Consider the following 23,506-nt stretch of genomic DNA (forward strand, 5'->3'; position numbering starts at 1 on the left):
ACTTCCTGGCATATAGAAGGGGAAGAAATGGAAGCAGTGACAGATTTTATTTTCTTGGGCTCCAAGATCACCGCAGACGGTGACTGTAGCCATGAAATTAAAAGATGCTTGCTCCTTGGGAGGAAAGCTATGGCAAACCTAGACAGCATAGTAAGAAGCAGAGACGTCACCTTGCCGACAAAGGTTCGTCTAATCAAAGCTATGGTTTTCCCAGTAGCAACGTATGGCTGTGAGAGCTGAACTGTAAGGAAGGCTGAGTGCCGAAGAATTGATGCTTTTGAACTGTGGTGCTGGAGAAGACTCTTACGAGTCCCCTGGACTGCAAGGAGGTCAAATCAGTCCATCCTAAAGGAAATCGGCCCTGAGTGCTCATTGGAAGGACAGATACTGAAGCTGAAGCTCAAATATTTTGGCCACCTAATGCAAAGAGAGAACTCCCAGGAAAAGACCCTGATGCTGGGAAAGATTGAAGGCAAAAGGAGACGGGGATGGCAGAGGATGAGATGGCTAGATAGCATCACCGATGCAATGAATATGGACTTGAGCACACTCCGGGAGAGAGCGGAGGACAGGAAGGCCTGGCGTGCTATGGTCCATGGGGTCATGAAGAGTCGGACACGACTTAATGACTGAACAACAAAAGGGGGCTAGACAAATGCCTGGAGGAGAAGGCTATCAATGGCTACTGGCCCTGATGGCTATATACTATCTCCAGTATCAGAGGCAGTATGCCTACATACACCAGTTGCTGGGGACATGGGTGGGAGGGTGCTGTTGCACTCATGTCCTGCTTGTTTGTTTCCTGTCAACAGCTGGTTGGCCACTATGTGAACAGAATGCTGGAATAGATGGACCTTGGTCTGATCCACCATGGCCCTTCTTATGTTCTTATGTCCTTTGGAGGGCATTCCAAATGTGAGGTGCCACAACTGAAAAGGCTCTCTCTTTGGTCATTATCTGATTAACCTCAGAAGGAAAAGGGACTCTATGTCTGAAGATGGCCACAAGGTTTGGGCAGATTCATGTGGGAGGAGGCAGTCCTTATGATACCTTGTCTTCCAGATATGCAGAAGTCCAGTTTCAAACCCTGGCAGCCGCATCCAATTAAAGGTTCTCCAATCTGGGAAAGACCTCTGCCTGAGAACCTTGGAGAGAACCGTGGTCCATGTAGACAGTGGTCTGCCTCTGGATAAGACCGCGTCATATGTTCATATAAGAGACAATGGCAATTCTCACATTAAGAAAAATGTGTGAAAAATCTCCAGAGAGTAAATAATGCAAGGTGTTTTTAAATTGCAATGATCTTGATGAATTTGGGATTCTTCTATGTAGTGTCTTCCTGGGCAGGATTTATTTTTGTTCTGTTCCTACCACCTTGACTTCTTCATTTCTTTGGATAGTATCCAATGTTAGTCCTATGTAGAGTAGACCCATTGAAATGAATGAGAGTTGTGACTAACTTGAATCTCGTTCATGTCAGTGTGTCTAGTCTATGCAGAACTAAGGTTGGATACTATCCTATATTTGTGCATTTCATTCATTCATTCATTCATTCATTTCTATCCCACCCTATATCATTAATATCTCAGGGCGGCATACAGATAAAATAAATGTAAACAATATAAAACAATAAATAATTTAACACCTAAAAGCATATTAAATTATTAAACAAGCTAAAACCAGTTAAAATCTAAAACAATAAAACAGTTAAAACAATGTTGGTTGTAGATCTACCTTAGTGGCTAACTCCTCCCATCAGGGAGTCTCTGAAAGAAAGAATAGCCCCTCCTGCTGTTCATTCAGAAAATATTTAACATTTAAGCATTTTAGGCATTCAGCAAAAATGGGGCTGATTTTTTCTTGCTATATACACATACCCAACTATACAGATGGAATATTGTTCATCTAGCTGCCAGAGGCCAATTGTTTATAGAAGCTTTTTCTGTCTTTCCTGGATCTAATAGTTTGGCTTCCAAGAATCAATCTCACGTTAAGAGATTTGCAGCCTCTGTTGCATTATGGAAGAGGCGTAGAAGGGGGAGTTTGGGGTGGGTGGGGGGAAATGTTGGTTCTTTCCAGCAAGAGATAAACATCAAAGGGAAACAATTCTTTTCTCTGTTGGTACAAAGCGATATATCATGTAAGATAGCTTGGTTTGCTAAAGAGGGCATATTAAAATGACAGACATTATGAATACAGCTAGATTCTGATAAATATCAGCATGGGAAAGAACAAATTTATCTCAATATGTCCCATGAAAAAGCTGCCATTGAGTGCCTGTTGTCAGTATACAATCTCCAAATGTTGCTGGTTCTAGACGTATTGGAGAGAGCATGGCAGAACAGAGCAAAGTACCAACAAAGTGAAAATCACATTGCATTCATTCCCAGATCCTTTAAGCCTGGGAACGGGTCCTCTGGCAATTTCAATATAAATTTTAACTGATTTATTTCTTATATTTATATCTCACTTTGCTTCCATCATGCAACTCAAGGTGGCTACATGTGGTTCCCAGGTGGTCTCCCCTCCAAGCGCTGACCATTCCCAGACCTGCTTAGGTGGCTGCCTCATGTGTCTTCAGACCATGCCCTAGGACCTGCCTTTTTAACCTGCCTTTCAGACAGGCATTGAGAAAAGGCATTGAGACCTGGATGGGCAAATGTGATGTGCAATGTGAATATAATTTCTCAGCTCAGCACCTTTGGCAAACTGCTGCTTCTGTGGGTGCTTCCAGATGGTCTGACTGCAGGAAGTGCCGTACCAGTACATCGCATCCCCAGAGACCAGACCTATATGTAATGCGACAGGAACCAGCACAGGCTATGCAGTCTACATGGCTGTTTTCCTGAAGAAACTGCAAAATATTGGGGTGGAGAGAAAAACCTCCTGTTTCAGCATGTTGACATGTATCGGGCCACAGCTATAGTGGAACAACCTTCTCTTGTTTTTCCATGATTGAAACTATGTTTCTCTGCATCTGGAGTGTTTGTGTGTACCAACAAAAGCCAGCCCTCAGGAATCTTGGATTCAAGGGCCTTCATGTCTAGTTAGGTTTGAGTCCCCAAAGCCATATTTTATTTATTTTTAAATACGGTAGGGCCATAGTGTGTTGTCCTTTGTCTGGAAGATCTAGGGTAGGGGTGGGCAATGCACATACCCTGGGCCTCATTCAGCCCCCTGGTCTTAAGTGAACCCCACTGCCGCTGAATTTGCTGCTGCAGTGGCAAAACAATCTGTGGCCATCTGCAGGAAGGCGCAAGGGTCGCAGTTGTCCCCATCTGGATAAGCCTTAATCTCCAAATTCTCAGCATTCATTTTTAAAACCTCTAGTCTCTAGCCCTTATAGAACCCGAGGTAGGCAAAATGTGCAGCTGCTATTCTGCCCATTCGTTTTATGAGACTCTAGCCTGCTCCTGACTTTCAGTGTTTTTAGCCAATGAATGAAATCATACTAATAGTTAACACGTCCACTATCTGGGTGTATTAACCTTTCTAGGTGTGTTAAGCCTTTTTGAGGTCTTCCCTGTTATGTTATTGTTTTCATTTAAAAAAAAAACACACACACCAGTTTAGAAATCTTTTAGAGTTTAATGTAGCTGGGTTTGGGCAGTAGTATCTATAAAAAAAAAAAAAGTGGCTGCAAAGACGGAATTCATGCTCTTTCTAACTCAGGTTTTGTTAATATTTATTTCCACTGAGTTTATAAACATAAAAAAATACCCTGACAGTGTATGCAGATAAAGCCAGTCATTATTATACCCATATTGCAGGAAGCAGGGCTGTGGCTGAGAAAGTGTGGGTTACACCAGTCCTGCAGGGTAGCCCAGGGTTGTTGTTCCCATTTTCCACACTGAGTATGGGTGTGTGTTTGAGTAGTGTATGACAACTCTGCAGTGTTGTTAACCAGTCTCCTGGTGTGTTGGGCCCCCTCTACATGGCACCACTTTCACCATTCACTCCATCGCACCTGTGCAGCATTGCAGCTTCAAATTGGCTTCTGCTGAAATACACTCCCAATTTACTGTAGGCTTCCCCAACAGACTCTGCCATGCCCTTTTTTGCCATTATATTTTAATGTGCAGCTGTGCAGGCCCGTGAGCGTGGGGGGTGCGACACATCAGTGGCTGTTTTGTATTTTAGAGGTTCTGTTGTATCTGTCCGTCCCTTGTTAGGTAAATTGTGGGTGATCTGTGCTCCTTCATTTCCACGCCAACTGTTTGGCAGTTCCCCAGACCGAGACACTCGTGATGGTTCGCACTCACCCAAGGCGTGAGAGGTATGTGCCTACCCAATGCTCCAAAATGGTGGCCAGAGCGAAGTTGGTCCCCTTGGCCCTTGGGCACTGAGTCCAAAAGCAACCATTGTGAAGATACGAAGATACGAAGCTGTGAAAATGTGATTAAATAAATGAAAACGCTTCTCTGTGCCTCTGTAACTGCGCAGTTGCGAAGGGATGGGGGGAGTAAAGGGGCATCACAGAGTGATGCAAGCACTATGCACGCCTACAACATGCCCACTTGAAAACACGAAGTTGGTTTGGGGAAGGGCAGATGGCTCGCTACCATGGGAAACCCGCAGCAAATGAAAAACATCGTAGCAAAACACCTCTTTGGAAATCTGCATTTTCCAGGAGAAAACCACGGATGGCTGCGAAGTGGCAATTGTGTCATCTATCCCGAGGGACCTCGACTCGCAGCCACCCCGGATTAAAAGGTTCGTGTAGACTGGTGCCCTGTGCAGATGGGGCTGTGAAGTTGATTGCTGCAGCAGTGCAATTTATTAAGGCCCAGAGGGGTTGAGCAGGAGGCCCAAGTGGAGCCTCCCCCCAACTCTCTCCCCCCCCCTCTCTTAGTGCAGGCCTTGGAGCTGAGACAGTGTGCCGAGCAGCTCCTCAGAAGTTAGTGTTTTCTCATGTAATGTAGCAATATATTACCCTGTTTTTGTGTGAATCTGAATCTATTGTGTGTTGCCTACCGAGCAGAGCCTAGGAGTGGACCACAAGCTGAGCAAGTCACCCCCGCCCCAATATTAATCACGCCCTTCACCCCTATAATGGCCATTGGCCCAAGAGCTATTACAGGGGGTAAAAGGAGTCAGAGAAAGAATTGAGGGTTTCAGTTGCAGGTCTACCCACTGAGAAACAACAGAGGGGTAAACTAGTTTACAACTTTCTCAGAGGCCAGACCTACCCATCTCAGTAGATAAGGTGCTCAAGCCTTGCCACTGCTTAATCATCAGATTAAGACTGGAAGTGGTGGACCTGTTCTCTGATGTTATCAGGGTTTTTTTTGTTTTTTAAGTGCAACACAACCATACACAACAAAATGTGCAGTTCCAGGAAATATATGCAGTTCCAAAAGAACAAAAGTTGTACTGTTGGCTAATGTAAAAAGCGCCTGATAACAATATGAAAGTAAAGTGAGTAGTTCAGGCTTCTCTAGAATCCTAAACCCTGATCAGACATACCCATTTCTCTTCCCACTGCTAAAGACACTCCCCATAGACTCGACTGCTACCATGCAGAGCCTCCTTCCCCAACCTGATGTCATCCAGATGTTTTGGACTTCAACTCCCATCAGCCACAGCCAGCATGACCACTGGTCAGGGATGCTGGGAGTTGTAGTCCAAAACATCTGGAGGGTACCAGGTTGCAGAAGACTGTTATAGAGTGTCCACCAATATTTCCAAGATGATGGAATTTATTCCAGGCAAATCATGTGAAATGATCAAATGTTACTATAAGGGCAGTGATGGCATAAAATATCTGATATGATATTTTAGGACAGCTGTACTGTGTTTGGCCATTTGGGGTTTTTCCCCCTCTTTTTCCTAGGTGTGTTTTTTTTTTTTATCCCTCACACCAAATAAAGTTTTGATGGAGTTCATGATGCTTCTTGAATATAACATTCTTTGCATTAGTGTGCTTCAGTTCCTAGGGTCTTCTACTCCTCTTTGTGGGCTTCTAAATGTCATGGAATGTTGTCTAAGCAACAAGGCATACAGAGAAGAAAAGGGCACAAGTGTGTTGTAGCTGTGTAAGGTACATGCATGAATTAGAACCACAAACTACTGAGCACTGCAGGTTTGCACCCCCCCCTCGAAAAATGCCTCCAAACACTCATGAAACAATCGGCAGTTTGCAGCCGAATTTCAGCAGCAAACCACAGTGACAGGCTAAAAGGGCCAAATTTGGCTTTAAAGCATTGTTTAAAGCCAAAGTTGTTCACCCCTGATCTAGGATAAAGTCTCTGGTCAGACCGTAAGCACGCTGTGTGGTATTGTAAGGTCACTTTCTTTTGGCCTTGACACTGCCACCTTTACATCTATTGATCTATCTTTCACTTAAACATAATATGCTTGCACACGGTGGTATTAGCTTAGGTTTCTTCTAATACTTTTCTTTTGGCATATCTGATATTGTGAATCTCATATTGAGGATGCCAACTTTCATGGCAGTGTATTTTGAATGGTCAGTGTATTTTAAATAGGATTGCAAACTACTTGCCTTCACAAGTGTTTATGTACATTTTGATAATGCATGATAGATAACGTTGGCGCACGTGGCTTACCCCAGCAGCCCAGCACTGTGTTCACTTATCTCCTTGCCATGCTTGCATTAAAGCCACAGCAAGTGCTATTTTAGGTGTACAGGTTAGGATTAAGCTGATCACTTCGCTGGGCTGTAGGGTTTCACTCCTGAAATGCACTTTAAATCTGGGTGTTCACTACCTGAATTGAGATGTTCTCCTTATGTTTCTGTTTATGCTAACTTTAGCACGGCTTGTTGATAATGCATTTATCCCATCCAAATAATCCCTTCATCATCATAGGGAAATGAATGAAGCTCAGAATGTCTCAGTTTCTGAAACATGCGTGATTCAGCTTTTATTAATCTAACATTGCTTCATGTCAGTATCTGCCAGCGGTCGCCACACAGTCATAGCTGTTAAATATTTTAGATGCCATGGTAGAGAAATATTGGAAGCTGTGCAAACACAGATGGCATGGCTGTTTTTATGTATTACATTTCTATACAGCTCAATAGCTGAAATATGTTTTCTATTGATGTATTTTATAACCTATTGTATCACAAGGACTCAGAGCAGGTTATGGTAAATACATTGCATAGACAGGATGTGTTTTTAAATCCTTCAATGCTAAATGTACGTATTTGGTGGTAAGGTCTGCTTGATTTCAATGAGATGTAATTCCAGTAAATGTTTGGAATCCAGGTTGGACATGAAAAACAGCGTATGGCAAATACGTTAATAAATGGATACATAGCTGGTCCAAAAATTCTTATTACAGCTCTTCAAGGCACCTAAAATGATTCCACCACATCGCCTCAACCTTGGTCTCATTGCTTCCTCCCTACAAGGGTAGAAAAGAGGATTCTACTCCCTCCCAACCCACCAGTGTTTAAAGACTTAAAGTCAATCTGATTATGTATTTATGTACTTATGTGAAGTCAATCTGTTGATACATCCTGTTAATTCATGCTCATCCAGGCATGCTGAAGATAGTGCTGCTAATGTGAGAGGGCTTTGGTAGGGCAGCAAAATAACTGAGTATGTGAGGTCAGTTTTCACACAGGCCTGTTCCAATTTGTTTATAATGCTGTTTTGTTCTCTGTTTTGTGCATCCAGAAATTCGTACCCAATTGGTGGAACAGTTCAAATGTCTAGAACAACAATCTGAATCCCGATTGCAACTCCTGCAAGACCTCCAGGAGTTCTTCCGCAGAAAGGCTGAGATTGAACTGGAGTATTCCAGGAACCTGGAAAAGCTAGCGGAAAGATTTTCTTCCAAGATCCGCAGCTCCAGGGAACACCATCAGTTCAAGTAAGTATGTTTTTCTTGATTCTGACAAGGGGGCACATGGATACTCCAGAGACTCGTTGAATAATGCAGTCTTGGTTTTGACCTTAAAATGATGGGTCCTTTCAGATGATTGCTGAGGGCAAAAGTGGGGGATGGAGGAAAGCAGGGATGTCAAACCTCTTTCAGCTGAAAGGCAGAATTCCACTTCAGAGAAGCTCTCAGGAGCCATATTCCCATGGCAAAAGGGGAGGGCCAAAATACAACAAATACCAGCATATTTTAGCTTAAAGCTGCCAGTAATTAAGTCGTGGGAGAAGCATTTCAACCTTTTAAAATGGGGGGGGGGACTGAGCAAAAGCTGGGAAACCACCAAACGACTGGCTGTTGGGGGAAAGGTGGCGACGCCAGGGAAAGGTGGCATGGCCTTCTGGGGAACCACAGAGGGCCAGACTGGGATCTCAGGCAGGGTGGATTTGGCCTATAGGTCTCAGGTTTGACACCCCTGGAGTAAAGTAAGTTTATGAAGCATATTTGAACAGGCAGTGAAGAGAAGCAAAGACCAGTTAGCTGAGTTATTCATTTATTAAACATAGTAGTCAGTTTGTTAACCCAGTTTCTTGTGTAGCTATTCAGGACCAGCTGCTTGGTATTTTGTATCACCCTCACCTGGGGAGCGTGAGGAATTAGACTTTTGGGGGAGCTATGGTTGACAATTACCATGCCTGACATAGGTAAGGCTTGCATAAATAGATGATGCATATTTAAATAAGTTTTTATTAAAATACTTCCATCAGTGGAGGATTAGGTTTTGTGGCTAAAGATTTTATAAAGCCAGCATGGTACTTAGCGCAAGTGATGTGCTTTCTGCATTGTCAGTCTTAAAGTCTGTGGGCAATGTATGATTGCCAAAGATGTTTGGGCTTTACAGAGGTCAAAAACTATTGCCCAAGACCGTAAACCTTTCTCTCTCTCCTTCACCAGTATTTCAGGATTCTTTGTTAGGCATTCACTTTGGCTTCCAGTTTTGATTTTGGGTGTCTTACTTGGAAGAACATGACTGATGCTTCTTAGTATGTGTCACATTCTGATGTTTGCCTGAACTCTAAATGAACTCTAAATGTGCTTAGTATAAGAGGACATTAACACTGCATATTCTTTTTGTAGCTCTCTAGCTGAAGTTTCATTGGTTTCTTTCAGAGAGTTTGTCATCTTCCTTTGTTGCTTGTTTGTCAATTGTTTGTTAAACCACAACTCTTGTGTCTTTCTTTTCCTGGAGCTTTAAAAACTGGTATGAACCTACGTATATACAACACTCATCATCTGAGGCCCTCCTCCAAGTGCCATTCTCCGAGGGAAGACAGCAAAAAGGGGGAGGGCCTTCTTGTGGCAGCTCTCCATTTATGGAACAAATTCCTCAGTGGGGCCCATCTGGCACCAACACTGTCATCTTTTTGGCATGAGGTTAAGACTTTATTCTGCACCCAGGCATTTTACAGCATACAGTCAGGTTTGGGTGGTATACAAATGTGATGAAATGATATGTAATGAAATGTTCCATGCTCCTCCAGCTGACACTTCAGTTGGGTAGCTGGTTTTGCTCTGAGTGAACTCTCCACAGTTAGGGAAAGCCCCCAGGAGAGTGAAGGTCACCAAGGCACCAGTTTTACTCCTCCTTTGTATTCCCTGTGTGGGGGAATGCAGGGGAGAAGTGAAGTGGAGTTGACTGGCACCTCAAAGCACTAGCTGCGTGCACAGCCAGCTTTGTTCCTCTGTCTCCTTCCCCATTTGGGAAAGGCGATGTAGGAGCGAAGCAACTTGTACCATGGATCAGTTGCTCTCCTGGCTCCTCTCCCTTTTGAAGGGGTAGGGTTTTGGGAAGAGGGAGGGGCCTCACTAGAGGTTATGGAGCCAGACCAGCCTGGCAGGACAGTTTTGACCCACGGGCTGGAGGTTCCTCATCCCTGGATTAAAGGTCAGTACAAACTGCAGCTTCCTTCTCCTGGCTGATCCTTAGCCTTTGCTTCATCAGCCTTCCCAGCCAAAAGAAGATTTGGAGACAAGATGGGGGGGGGGACTTCATAACAACAGAATGAGAAGCATGTTGGAGCATTCAATCGGGCTTCAGGCCTGGTTTTGGAACGGAAACTGCCTTGGTCGCCCTGTGGGATGACCTCTGCCGGGAGAGGGACAGGGGGAGTGCGACCCTGTTGATTCTCCTGGACCTCTCAGCGGGTTTCGATACCATCGACCATGGTATCCTTCTGGATAGGTTGTCTGGGTTGGGAGTTGGAGGCACTGCATTACAGTGGTTCCGCTCCTACTTGGATGGCCGATTCCAGAAGGTGGTGCTGGGGGATTATTGCTCTGTGCCATGGCAACTGTGCCATGGGGTTCCACAGGGCTCTATTCTATCCCCCATGCTGTTTAACATCTACATGAAACCGCTGGGGGAGGTTATCCGGAGGTGTGGGCTGAGGTGCCATCAATATGCGGATGACACCCAGCTCTACCTCTCTTTCTCATCAAAACCAGGTGAGGCAGTGGCTGTTCTGAACTAGTGCCTGGGCACGGTAATGGACTGGATGAGGGCCAATAAACTGAAACTCAATCCAGACAAGACGGAGGTACTGTTAGTGGGTGGTTCGTCTGCCCGGCTAGGTGATATTCAACCTGTTCTGGAGGGGGTTGCACTCCCCCTAAAGGATCAGGTTCGTAGTTTGGGGGTGCTCTTGGATCCAGAACTGTCACTTGAGGCACAGGTGAACTCAGTGGCACGGAGCACTTTTTATCAGCTTAGGCTGGTATACCAACTACGCCCTTATCTGGACAGAGATAGCCTAGCTACAGTTATCCATGCTCTGATAACTTCTCGTCTGGATTACTGCAATGCGTTATACGTGGGGCTGCCTTTGAAAACGGTCCGGAAACTTCAGCTGGTCCAAAATAGGGCAGCAAGATTGTTAACAGGGACTGGCCTGCAAGCTCATATTACGCCAGTACTTTTCCAGCTGCACTGGCTGCCGGTCCATTTCCGGGCCCGATTCAAAGTGCTGGTGTTAACATTCAAAGCCCTTAACGGCTTGGGGCCAGGTTACCTGAAGGATCGCCTCCTCTCATATGTGCCTGCCCGGACCTTAAGATCATCATCAGCGGCCCTTCTCCGTGAGCCCCTGCCAAAGGAAGTGAGGCGGGTGGCTACTAGGAGGAGGGCTTTTTCTGTTGTGGCACCCCGGCTCTGGAATGAGCTCCCTAGTGAGGTTCGCCTGGCGCCTACATTGTACTCCTTTCGGCGCCAGGTGAAGACCTTTTTATTTTCCCAGGCATTTTAGCTTTCTAAATTTTTATCTTTGCTGTTTTAAATCTGTATTTTAAACTCCTGTACTGCTGCTAGGTTTTATTGTGGTTGTATTGTTATATTGTGGTTTTAATGTTCTATATATTTTAAATTGTTTTATTGTGTGTTGTTTGGTTTTAGTTTTTGTGAACCGCCCAGAGAGCTTCGGCTATTGGGCGGTATAGAAATGAAATAAATAAATAAATAAATTATCTGAATTTTCATGGAATTGTCTTTGGTCCATCAAGGACACATGAAGAAAGAAAAGCCGAGAGTATGCTACCTTTAAAATCCAGTTTTCACGGGTCCCACAGCGCTCGAAAGGAACATACTTCTGAGTTTGGTTAGGAGAGTAGAACTGAACATAATTAAACTGACAGGGGCTGCTCAACCAGTGAGAGAGGCTTGTTTCCCACCCCTGTTCAGGATCCGCCCCGCTTGCATGAAGAAGCCAAAATCCCTGATTCTCCAATACCACATCTGAAGGCTCCCTATGAGAGCAGCCCACCACCCCAATTTTGCCCATTCCAGCAAATTGTTGCGGAGTTGCTGCTCCCACTGTATTTTCCCCAATGTGCGTACTTTTGCCTGAAGAAGCCAAAATCTCCACTTCTCCAGTGCAGCATCTGAAGGCTCCCCTGAGAGCATTTCCCCCCACCCCAATTTCACCCCATTCCAGCAAACTTTCATGGGAGTTCTTGCTTCCACCCCCCTTCTCCTTCTCTGGGTACTTTCTCCCTGCTTGCAATGACAGGGTCCCGAGACCTTGCCAGATTGGAGAAGCAACTTTACATAACATCAAAGAAGTGACTTTACACAATAGTGGAAATGTGATTTAACACAACAATGGAGAAGCGAAGTAATGCAAACATCAGAGAAGTGCATCATCACTGAGGCTAATTAGTGGCAAAAAGAGCATGTGAGGTGATTCTGAAGGCTGGAAAGTCTCAGTGAAGTCATGGCCAGGTGAAAGACATACCCCTGGGCGGGGCTATCATGCTGAAGTAAATGCGGAGGACAGGGGCGCACAGCACCAGAAACACAGAGAACCCAAATTAAATAAATCAAATGGAGTAAAAGTAGTCTCAGAAAATCTGTCTTTTCCACTGGAAATCTCTGGGGTGGCTGCAGATTGGCCACAACATCATCTGCTGCCAATGACGTCGAAATGCTCCCAATTCGCAGCAAATCCCCTGTGAGGAGCTGTGAGCCCAGCTAAGGTGATACTTTAGAAGCAGTGAGACCGAGTTCCTCAGTGCCGCTCAATAATTGGAACCACACTAACGACTAATGACCAATCAATTCAAGAAAAGCACTGCTGCAGCAATAACAAAACAGCATAGCGCCATGCATACTGATGCTGATTTATAAATAAGGATAAGAATAAGAATCATCAAATCCAGTCAGAACAGACAGGAAGCAGTCAGCAGCCATCAGCCTTCCCTAAAAAGCCATTAAAAAAACAGTGTGGTGACAAACATAAAGATGGAGCAAGGTGGACTTCCTGCGGAGGGCACTCCACAGTGTTGCCACCACAGCTGAAAAGTCCCTGCCTCTTGTACTCACCTGCTGAACCTCAGTTGGTGGGAGAACTGAGAGCAGGACTCAGATGTTGATTGGGGTGTGGTAGTAGTGGGAAATAAAAGAGAAAGTATCTTATGGTACATAGGCCCTATAAGATTGAGTGCTTTAAAGGTAAGGATGTATACTGACTTATATAGTCCATCTAGCTCAGTAATGTCTGCACTAACAACATCAGTGACTATGGCCAGCTATGGGGAGGGCTGTGGTAGAGCACATGCTTTGCATGTAGAAAGTCCCAGGTTTGATTTCCGGCATCTCCAAGTAGGGCAGGAAAAACCTATCCCTGAAATCTTGGAGAGCTGTTGCCTCTCAGTGTCAGCAATACTGGACTAGATAGACCATTGGTTCGACTCAGTATAAGGTAACTTCCTATGTTCCTGTTCTTCTCTAGGAAAAAGTATAGTTAGAAAACCAGCCAATCTGATAAAAATCGCTGTAGTTATTGCCACCACCTGGGCATCCAGATACAGCAATAAATCAAAGAGCACTGCTGAGCTATCCTGTGTCTTAAAAGGGCGTGCAACCTATCTAGCACAGGCTGGTTACCTAACTTTCGTTCCCCCAATCAATAATGCTTCTGCCTTTATCTGTTACACACTTCGGGTTTTCCTGCCTTCTCTCCCTCTGTGTGCTTGCTGTTTATATCAAGCAGGAAAACCCCAAGTATGTAACAGCTAAAGGCAGAAGTATTATTGATATTGTATAAATAGTGGAGGTGGGAGAGGTTAGGAAGAAATGAAAGGAGGCACCAAAACCTAATGGGCTAGAAATCCTTATGAGACCCATGAACTCAGTGGCTGTTGTTGCAGTTGAAAAGCAAAGTCAGCTCATTGTGGCTCCATTCATTTCGACAGCCAGATTGAACTAAGAGTAGCATCTGGCGAATGGATTGAGCAGGCCCTGGAACATACTGTGAATGTTGAACTAATTATTACTAAGTCTCCAAGCAGAAGCAGCTGGAGGGGGTTGGTTCTTCTATACTAATGTGAAAGTGGGGGTGTAAGTGCCAGTGTATAAGCAAGGCAGGGCGAGATTTAGGACTGTTGTTTAGACCTTGAACTGTATTTCATATTAAGACAAATAATCCTATAAATGAGAGCTTGCCTTTAAATTGTATGCATTTCCCTTACTCCTCTCTTTGATGATTAGTTACTTACAATGTTTATAACACAGACCTGCTCTGAAGTTTGTTTAATGAAGGCATAATATGTTGGTCTGGTCCCTTAACCCTTTACCCCATACTGGTGGAAGGAATTACTGTATTTTTTACTCAGAAAATGTTAGAAAGGCAACAGTTTTAATGCTGTGTGGGGCCATGCAAAGTTCTTTTGGTTTGCGGAAGAAGATGCATGTGTATTATTTTAAGATGAAATGAAAGGAAGTCTTACTTTCAGTCCTGCGTATTATTTGTAAAGGGCTTACGTGTCTGAAAATACAAAAATAGACCTTTTTGAGTGCTTTGTAAGCTGTATCTAAGTAGTGTTAACGCTGCTTAAGACACAAAACATGAAGTATTGCTGGAGAGAATGGAAGGTACAATGGAGGATCAGAACAATTTGTGTTTATTTTCTTTTGCTATCTTGTCAGATGAAGACACCTGGGTGCACTAATGCTTTACTTTTGCAAGCATAGTAGCCTTCGTTGGCACAGTAGTCTCAGTTCTGTGCAATGCTGCAGTTTAGGTTGGGGAAGGCATTTGGTTGGATACTGTGGCTGTCTTTACGCAAGGCATTTATAGTGCAGTCGTGACTGGCCATCCATGGAAGTTTGCGGGTCCATTACATGATGCCTTCATCATCCAGGGCCCCTCCTGCGTAATCCCCGGCAAAAAGTGTAGTTTTTTAAAAAAGCAGTTTATGGCCACAATCTTAACTAGATAGGCAGCCGCCTCCGAGGTCGGAGGCGACCACCCATCCAAAGCAAGGCAGGAGAGGCATGGGGGGATCGTTCCCTCCGCGCTTATCCTGCCTTGCTGTTTTTCGCTAGAATGCCATTTTCGGCTGTTTAGCGGCAGGGGGTGGGGCGACTGGGAGAGGAAGCTGCCATACGATACATGTGTCGTACGCGCAGCTCCGCTCTCCCTGCCCTCGAACGCCCCCAGCCCTGCCCCTTTTCATTAGCTCCGCACTCCACTTGCAAGCACGGGGAACGGTGCTTCTCCACGCTGCCTTGGAGGCAGCGCGGACAAGAGGGGCAGTCAGTTTTCTGGGAACCAACCTTGGAGTGCAGGCTCTGAGGTTGGTTCCCAGAAATGAGCCTATCCTATGGCCTGTTAGACAGTGTCTATTGGGCCATAGGATTGCTCTCTTCTTGAGGGATTTAAATAGAATGGGGTACACTGCCATTTTCAGCCACTAGATGGTGCTGTTTTTCATTGAAAGATATATGGATTGGTGAGAAAGGACGTTTGGTTGCGTTCATTGTCTAATGAGCCAATTCTCTTTGCGCCACGGAGATGGGAAAAAAATGTTCTGGGGGACTCCTGGATATTCCTTTAATGTAAAGACGTCCTGTATGTGTGTGTGTGTGTGTGTCTTTTCCCTTAAGATGGTCCAGACTCTGAAAGAGGAGCCATATACCTTAATGCTGGACAAGGAAGTCTGGTTAGTGAAGACTCTGGGGTAGCTGAGGCAAATGATCATATTATTTACTTATTCCAAGATCTTGTAACCTGCCTTTTGATTCCAAAATATTTCAAGCCAGTTCATGATGACAACAACAATGGCCATTATTTGATAGTTGTACCTGCTGTTTAAGCAATGGGTGCATGATATAACTAAGAACTACCGACTGGAAGGTCAGCAGGTCAGCAGTTCGAGACCCGAGTGCTGCGTGACGGAGTGAGCTCCCGTCTTCAGTCCCAGCTCCTGCCAACCTAGCAGTTCGAAAGCAAGAAATTGCAAGTAGAAAAATAGGTACCGCCTCGGTGGGAAAGGTAACAGCGTTCCGTGCACCTCGGTGTTCAGTCATGCCGGCCACATGACCACGGAAGCGTCTTCGGACAGCGCTGGCTCTTCAGCTTAGAAACGGGGATGAGCACCGCACCCTAGAGTCGGACACGACTGGTTGGGGACACAATTACCTTTTACATTTTATGAGTAAATAGGACTGATTTACTAGACCTGCTGTGATAAGCTTTGAGGATAATGTTGCTTGCATTTGCTCATCCTGGACATCCCTAGTTCAGCAGTTTGGTGAATGGGTGTCCAGAGCACAGACCATCCCTGGGTTATGGGATGAATTTTATTTATCCTGAGGTCATGGGCCAAGTACTTGAGGGAGTGTACATATGCTTGCTCATTCCATGCTGTTCTTGTTCCTTCTTATGGCATCTATCAGAATGGGGTAGACCAGCTGGGACTAGAAGGCAATAAACATAGTTGGGTTAACAAAATACATAAATAAAAACATTTGTGATGTAACTTGGCTTGTAAACACAGACCTTTGCCTACTTTTAGTCTGCTCTTTTAACGGGCATAGATGAAAATTGGGTTGCCATCTTTGAAAGAGAAAATTGATATTTGTCACTTGCGTGTTAATTAGTGTAATTACATGCAAATTAATGGTTGACTTTTGCTTTGCATTAAGGTTGAAGAGGGTTGCAGTTATAAAAACAAACCAACAAACAGTGAGTTAGGTTGATGGAAGAACTCATGCATGAACCACTAGGAATGGGCTTGCTGATGGCCATTCTTTAAACTCAGTGTGGTGTTCCCAGTGTACCACAAGGGCCAGCAGTATGGAAGACACCTATAGTTAATTGCTTAGATTTAAGTGGTAATTAATATTTTTCTTTAAACTTGTTGTGAATAGGCATGGCATTAAGAGGAATGAATCCAGCTTGTACTTGCCCTGGCAGCTGAACATCTTGTAAGTCAATGAGAATCGGTGTCTCATGGCAATTGGGCTTCATTTTTTTACTTCATTGAATATTGTCTGCTTTTTGATACCTCAACCTTTCTGGCATGGTGTTTGGGCCATAGGTAGTATTGTTCTTGTATCTGTGTTGACTGGCTGAATAAAGTCTGCTGCTACCCCACTAGCTGGAATATGTTCTCTTCTGTATGTAAAAACCATGATGGTAGTGAACTTATGAGGATTTCTCTAGTTTTGAAGGCCTCTAAGAGTAGCTTTGGAAATACCCTCTGCTCTTCCCCAGTAGTATATTGGACACCTTCAGACCTGAGGGGCTCATCTTGCGGCGTCATATCTTTTAGCCTTGTGAAACATTCCATGGGGTTTTCTTGGCAAGAATACTGGAGTGGGTTGCCATTTCCTTCTCCAGTGGACCACATTTTGTCAGAACTCTCTGCCATGACCTGTCTGTCTTGGGTGGCCTTGAAAGAGTGAAGCGGCTGGGCCAAAGCCGAAAGGACACTCAGCTGTGGATGTGTCTGGTGGTGAAAAGAAAATCCGATGCAGTAAAGAACAATATTGTTTAGGAACCTGGAATGTCAGATCAATGAATCAAGGTAAGCTGGAGGTGGTCAAACATGAGATGGCAAGATTGAACATCGACATCTTGGGAATCAGCGAACTCAAATGGACAAGCATGAGCAAATTTAATTCAGATGACCATTATATCTACTACTGTGGGCAAGAATCCCTTAGAAGAAATGGAGTAGCACTCATAGTCAACAAAAGGGTGGGAAAAGCAGTACTGGGGTACAATCTCAAAAACGATAGAATGATCTCAGTATGAATCCAAGGCAAACCATTCAACATCACAGTAATTCAAGTCTATGCCCCAACCACTGAGGCTGAAGAAGATGTAGTCGATCGCTTCTATGAAGACCTACAACACCTTCGAGAACTACCGCCAAAAAAAGATGTCCTCTTCATCATAGGGGATTGAAATGCTAAAGCAGGAAATCAAGAAATCACCGGGATAACAGGCAAGCATGGCCTTGGTGTACAAAATGAAGCAGGACAAAGGCTAATAGAGTTTTGCCAAGAGAACACGCTGATCATAGCAAACACTCTTTTCCAACAGCACAAGAGGCGACTCTACACATGGACATCACCAGATGGTCAATATCGAAATCAGGTTGATTATGTCCTTTGCAGCCAAAGATGGAGAAGCTCTATACAGTCAGTAAAAACAAGACCTGGAGCTGACTGTGGCTCAGATCATGAGCTTCTTATTGCAAAATTTCAGCATAAATTGAAGAACATAGGGAAAACCACTAAACCATTCTGGTATGACCTAAATCATATCCCTTCTGAATATACAGTGGAGGTGAGGAATAGATTTCAGGGATTAGACCTGACAGACAGAGTGCCTGAGGAACTATGGACGGAGGTCCGTAACATTGTTCAGGAGGCAGCAACTCAATCCATCCCAAAGAAAAAGAAATGCAAGAAAGCAACGTGGCCATCTGATGAGGCTTTCCAAGTAGCGGAGGAAAGAAGGGAAGTGAAAAGCAAGGGAGAAAGGGGAAGATATATCCAACTGAATGCAGATTTCCAGAGAATAGCAAGGAGAGACAAGAAGGCCTTCTTAAATGAACTCGAGGAAAACAATAGAATGGGAAAGACTAGAGATCTTTTCAAAAAATCGGAGATAACTGTCAGGAGTGCCCTAGCGGCCTCTTTCAGTCTACTCCAGTAGCTAAATCAAGACACAGACAAAAGGATTCTTTTCAAGGCTTTAATCCTTTTACAACTTAATGACTCTTTCAAATGCTAATCACCAGTGACTAAGCAAGGAACAGCAGAGAAGCCTATGCTCCAGGTTAGGCAGTTGGTCCCCGTTTGAAAGGAGAATCACAGGAAAACCCTGAACTTGTGGGCTAGGGAGAGTTCCTCCCTCTTTCCCTTGGGTCCTCAGGATGCGACCGTTCCTTGCGCGCCAAACGAGTGCTACGCCTCCTTTCCGCGCCCTCCAGCTGTTGTTGCTCCCGGCATCGGCGTTGAGCGTCCAGCAAGCCCCCCTCCCGCACTCTCTCACTGCCAGGGTCACTATCTCAGGAATGCTGGCAGGAGGAATCTCTGCCAGCTGCTGTGCCTGTGAGAGATGAGAGTGCTCCTCTCCCACGGATTGCTGTTCCGTCTCAGAATCAGAACTGCTCTGGGGTTCTATTGGCTCAGTTTCCACCCTGACAATATCAAGGGAACGTTTTGTGCAAAAACGGGCATGATCAAGGACAAAGAAGGCAGGGACCTAACAGAAGCAGATGAGATTAAGAAGAGGTGGAAAGAATACACAGAAGAACTATACAGGAAAGATCTGAATGTCCCTGATAGCCATGATAGTGCGGTCACTGAACTTGAGCCGGACATCCTAGAGAGTGAAGTCAAGTGGGCCTCAGGAAGCGTTACTAACAACAAAGCTAGCGGAGATGACAGTATTCCAGCTGAGCTATTTAAAATCCTAAAAGATGATGCTGTTAAAGTGCTGCACTTAATATGCCAACAAATTTGGAACACTCAACAGTGGCCACAAGACTGGAAAAGGTCAGTTTACATTCCAATTCCAAAGAAGGGCAATGCCAAAGAGTGTTCGAACTACCGTACAATTGCGCTCATTTCACATGCCAGCAAGGTTATGCTCAAAATCCTACAAGCTAGGCTTCAGCAGTATGTGAACCAAGAACTACCGGAAGTACAAGCGGCGTTTCGAAGAGGCAGAAGAACTAGAGATCAAATCGCCAACATTCGCTGGATCATGGAGAAAGCAAGAGAATTCCAGAAAAACGTCTATTTCTGCTTCATTGACTATGCTAAAGCCTTTGATTGTGTGGATCACAACAAACTGTGGCAAATTCTTAAAGAGATGGGAGTACCAAACCAGCTTAGCTGTCTCCTGAGAAACCTGTATGAGGGTCAAGAAGCAACAGTAAGAACCGGACATGGAACAACCGATTGGTTCAAAATTGGGAAAGGAGTATGACAAGGCTGCATATTGTTGCCCTGCTTATTTAACTTATATGCAGAGTACATCATGAGAAACGCAGGGTTGGATGAATCACAGTCAGAATTAAGGTTGCAGGGAGAATTATCAACAACCTCAGATACGCAGACGATACCAGCCTAATGGCAGAAAGCGAAGAGGATCTAAAGAGCCTCTTGTTGAGGGTGAAAGTGGAGAGTGCAAAAGCTGGTTTGAAACTCAACATTACAAAAACTAAGATCATGGCATCTGGCCCCATCACTTCCTGGCATATAGAAGGGGAAGAAATGGAAGCAGTGACAGATTTTATTTTCTTGGGCTCCAAGATCACCACAGATGGTGACTGTAGCCATGAAATTAAAAGACGCTTGCTCCCTGGGAGGAAAGCTATGGCAAACCTAGACAGCATAGTAAGAAACAGAGACATCACCTTGCCGACAAAGGTCCGTATAATCAAAGCTATGGTTTTCCCAGTAGCAATGTATGGCTGTGAGAGCTGGACTATAAGGAAGGTTGAGCGCCGAAGAATTGATGCTTTCGAACTGTGGTGCTGGAAAAGGCTCTTACGAGTCCCCTGGACTGCAAGGAGGTCAAATCAGTCCATCCTAAAGGAAATCGGCCCTGAGTGCTCATTGGAAGGACAGATACTGAAGCTGAAGCTCAAATATTTTGGCCACCTAATGCGAAGAGAAAACTCCCTGGAAAAGACCCTGATGCTGGGAAGGATTGAAGGCAAAAGGAGAAGGGGATGGCAGAGGATGAGATGGCTAGATAGCATAACTGATTGAATGAATATGAACTTGAGCACACTCCAGGAGAGAGTGCAGGACAGGAAGGCCTGGCGTGCTATGGTCCATGGGGTCACGAAGAGTCGGACACGACTTAACGACTGAACAACAAGAGTAGCTTTGGCATGAAGAACCTCCATTGCTGCTAAGGCTTATAAAGTGGTTCATCAATTTTAAATAGCAGTAATGTATTATTGAACATGATGGTTTCAGAGGGAAAATGGAAAATGAGCTTAACAAAACTGAACCATTTGCTTTACACATTAATAATCTTCAGCAGCGCCCTGCCTTAACTATTTCTACCTTCCCTTTCCCTAGTGACTTGGATCCATAGGAGTTCCTCTATGGCTGGATTACCTTGCAAAACTTTGTTGGGCAACCCTGAACTGCATGTGTCTGTATACAAATAAAGCTGGCTGCTGAAATTTTGGACCCTCAATTAGCTCATTCTCCCCTTGCCCAACCCCTTATTAACAGCTAAACCTCTGTGTGATGTCTCACATTGTTCCCCAGCTGGTCAAGCACTTGGGGATAATTTATTTATTTATTTATTTATTTAATTTCTATACCGCCCAATAGCTGAAGCTCTTTATAGGCTAAGTTCTTCTGTTGGCAAATGACCCATTCAATGTTTGTTTATTTATTTTTTATTATTATTATTACATTTATATCCCACCTTCTTTCTCAAAGGAACCGAAGTTGTGATGCCTTGAAAGCAAGGGAGTCAAAACAATTGGTGCGCTTCTTGATACATCTTGGTTCATTATATGTTGTCACTGACTGGTCCCTTATAGATTGTGAACAAGTTCAAAAGTCGTATTTGGTGAGTGTCAGTTGTTATGCCCTTGTGCACATGTGTGTGAATTCACATATGTACATATGTGTTCAAATCCAGAAATACTGAGATCGTTTGCAGAGGCATGGTGCACACGGTGGTTAATGCGGTGTACTTCAACAAAATAGGAAAATTGGCTCATAGATTAAGATTATTGTTTTTGAGTTTCTTATGATTGTAAACCAGTTGCATCTGCCAGGTGGGAGTGTATCCATTTAATAACTAAATAACTAAATAAAATATTATTTCACTATAAATATTTACAGAATGAAGGTTGATTTAGTATACCAACTCTCTAGCACTAGACTGGCAGACTCTCATTGCTAGTGAAGACAGATAGATGGATAGATAGGCAGGGTATTAGAGATAACCAAAGAATGCGTGGGGAGGTTACTTGGAAAATGGCAAAGCAGGGCTTGAGAGGCTATACACAACAGGGGTTTCTTTGAGTTTTAATGGCACAGAGTCATCCATGCAAGGGGCAAAAATGATAGATTTAGGGCAATTTTAGGAGAAAGATGAATTAATAACGTTGAAGCAGGTATATTTACCTTGTTTCAGGGCAAGGGGAACGCAAAGGACATCATTTCCTGGTTGGTCATGGATACTTGGAAAATTATAGCGGGCATAGGCTCTCATTTGGTCTACACTGTATAGTAGACCCCTCTACAGGCTCAAAAACAAATTCAAAATGAGGCGGACATCCACCTGAATTTGGTTCCAGGGTAAAAGAGGGAGAGAGCTAGGAAGGATCATGAGGAATAGGCTAAGAGCTAAGTGAACCCCAGTTATTTCTTGGAGCCGTGTGACAGAGGACTGGTCATGCCACGTTCCAGTAATGAAGAGCAAACAACTGAGTGAGCACTGGTTGCCCAAACTCAGTTAGTGAAAAAAGAGGCAACAACTTTGGGTGGATTCAGTGTGAGATAATTGCTTGTCTTTGGGGAATGAAAGGAAAGTGATCCCTGGCTGCTTGATTGGATCAAAATTATCTGATGAAGGTTTACAAAGGCCATGCTTTGTAAGACTGTTAGGTAGAGGTACACAGAACAAAAGGTACCATGAGGGGCGCCTAGGTGGTGAGGTCTGTGAGGACACTTAAGCATGGTGTCATGTTTCCCACTGAGGCTTTAGTCTGTTCAATTTAAAGCTACCCTTGTGGGTTGTCTGTTAGGAAGGCATTTGCATGTATCCAGAGTTCCCAAGCTCTGTATGCAGCAGGGTAACTTCTTTAACTCACAGTACAGGACACAAGGTCAGTGACTCTTAATTGCAATAAAGGCATGTAGCCGAATTTACCAGTGTCAGGATCCTGTTGCTCCTAGGTGCCATGAAACCCTTGCTCAGGCAGCCCTGTTTCAGAACAGTGCATATTAGACAAGGTGCTAAGGTGATGCCAACAAAATAACAAAATATAGATCTACACGTGTACTATGCCATCATGGTTGAGCTTCTCAGTAACACAGCTTAGCTCAGAATTATTACTGAGGTTGAAATATTTGGCTAGCTGGCCAGGAATGGAAGCAATACTCATTCTTCAAGTCCTGAACCACTGGGTTTTTGAAAAACACTTTCAGACGGAAGGCTGAAAAAAAATCATACTGAAGAAATTATACTTCCCAGCTACATGTTGGAGCTACTTCTGTCGGAGCAACTCCATATACTTTCTCCCCCATCTTTTTGAGGATCATAGGCCAATCTACTAAGCTGTAGTAGCAGACTTAAGAGCTGTGGAAGTGCTCCTCGAAGGAAGTGAAGCTACATGGCCTATGCCCTCCTCCAATGCTAGTTAACTGAGGATGCTGTCGCCATCCATATCACTTGATTATTTTCAGTTATTTTCTCTTATCTAGTTTGAACCAATATACAAACCAAAACGTAGTTATCCTTCAAAATTCACACTTCTCCAAATTTTGAAATTCTCCCAATGCATACAGAAAGACGTATATGGGTAAGTGCACAAAAAGTGCATTTATTCATGAAAATAACGTTTTAAAAATGCATTATATTAGCAACCCTGCTTCCAAAAATTTGTATATTAGATAAATTGCCCACAAACATGCATGTAGTAGGAGAAATACACACAAAAATGCTTACAGATGTTTATGTGAACTTTAAAAAAATCTTCAAAGTTTAGAACAATCTGAATTTAAGATTAGAAAAATGAGAAACTGAGGGGAACCGAAATTGACATATTTTGTCCATCCCTAATGCATTCTCATTTTCATCTCCTTATTTGAAAGAGGAAGACT

The 23,506-nt window shown here is 44.1% G+C and overlaps 1 protein-coding gene across 2 annotated transcripts in view; it reads left to right on the forward strand.

Annotated features, from left to right (window-relative positions):
- The window catches only part of SRGAP3 (SLIT-ROBO Rho GTPase activating protein 3), a 298,364-nt gene that overhangs the window by 128,122 nt on the left and 146,736 nt on the right, over positions 1 to 23,506 (forward strand). For both annotated transcript variants that reach the window (XM_084840267.1, XM_084840268.1), the window contains exon 2: positions 7,647 to 7,842. In XM_084840267.1, coding sequence (XP_084696393.1) covers positions 7,647 to 7,842 — 196 coding nt within the window. The remainder of the gene's footprint in view (positions 1 to 7,646; positions 7,843 to 23,506) is intronic.

This window comes from Heloderma suspectum, chromosome 2 (genome assembly GCF_057233095.1).
Source record: "Heloderma suspectum isolate Gila_16-S chromosome 2, 16-S_ref, whole genome shotgun sequence".
NCBI classification, from domain to species: Eukaryota; Metazoa; Chordata; class Lepidosauria; order Squamata; family Helodermatidae; genus Heloderma; species Heloderma suspectum.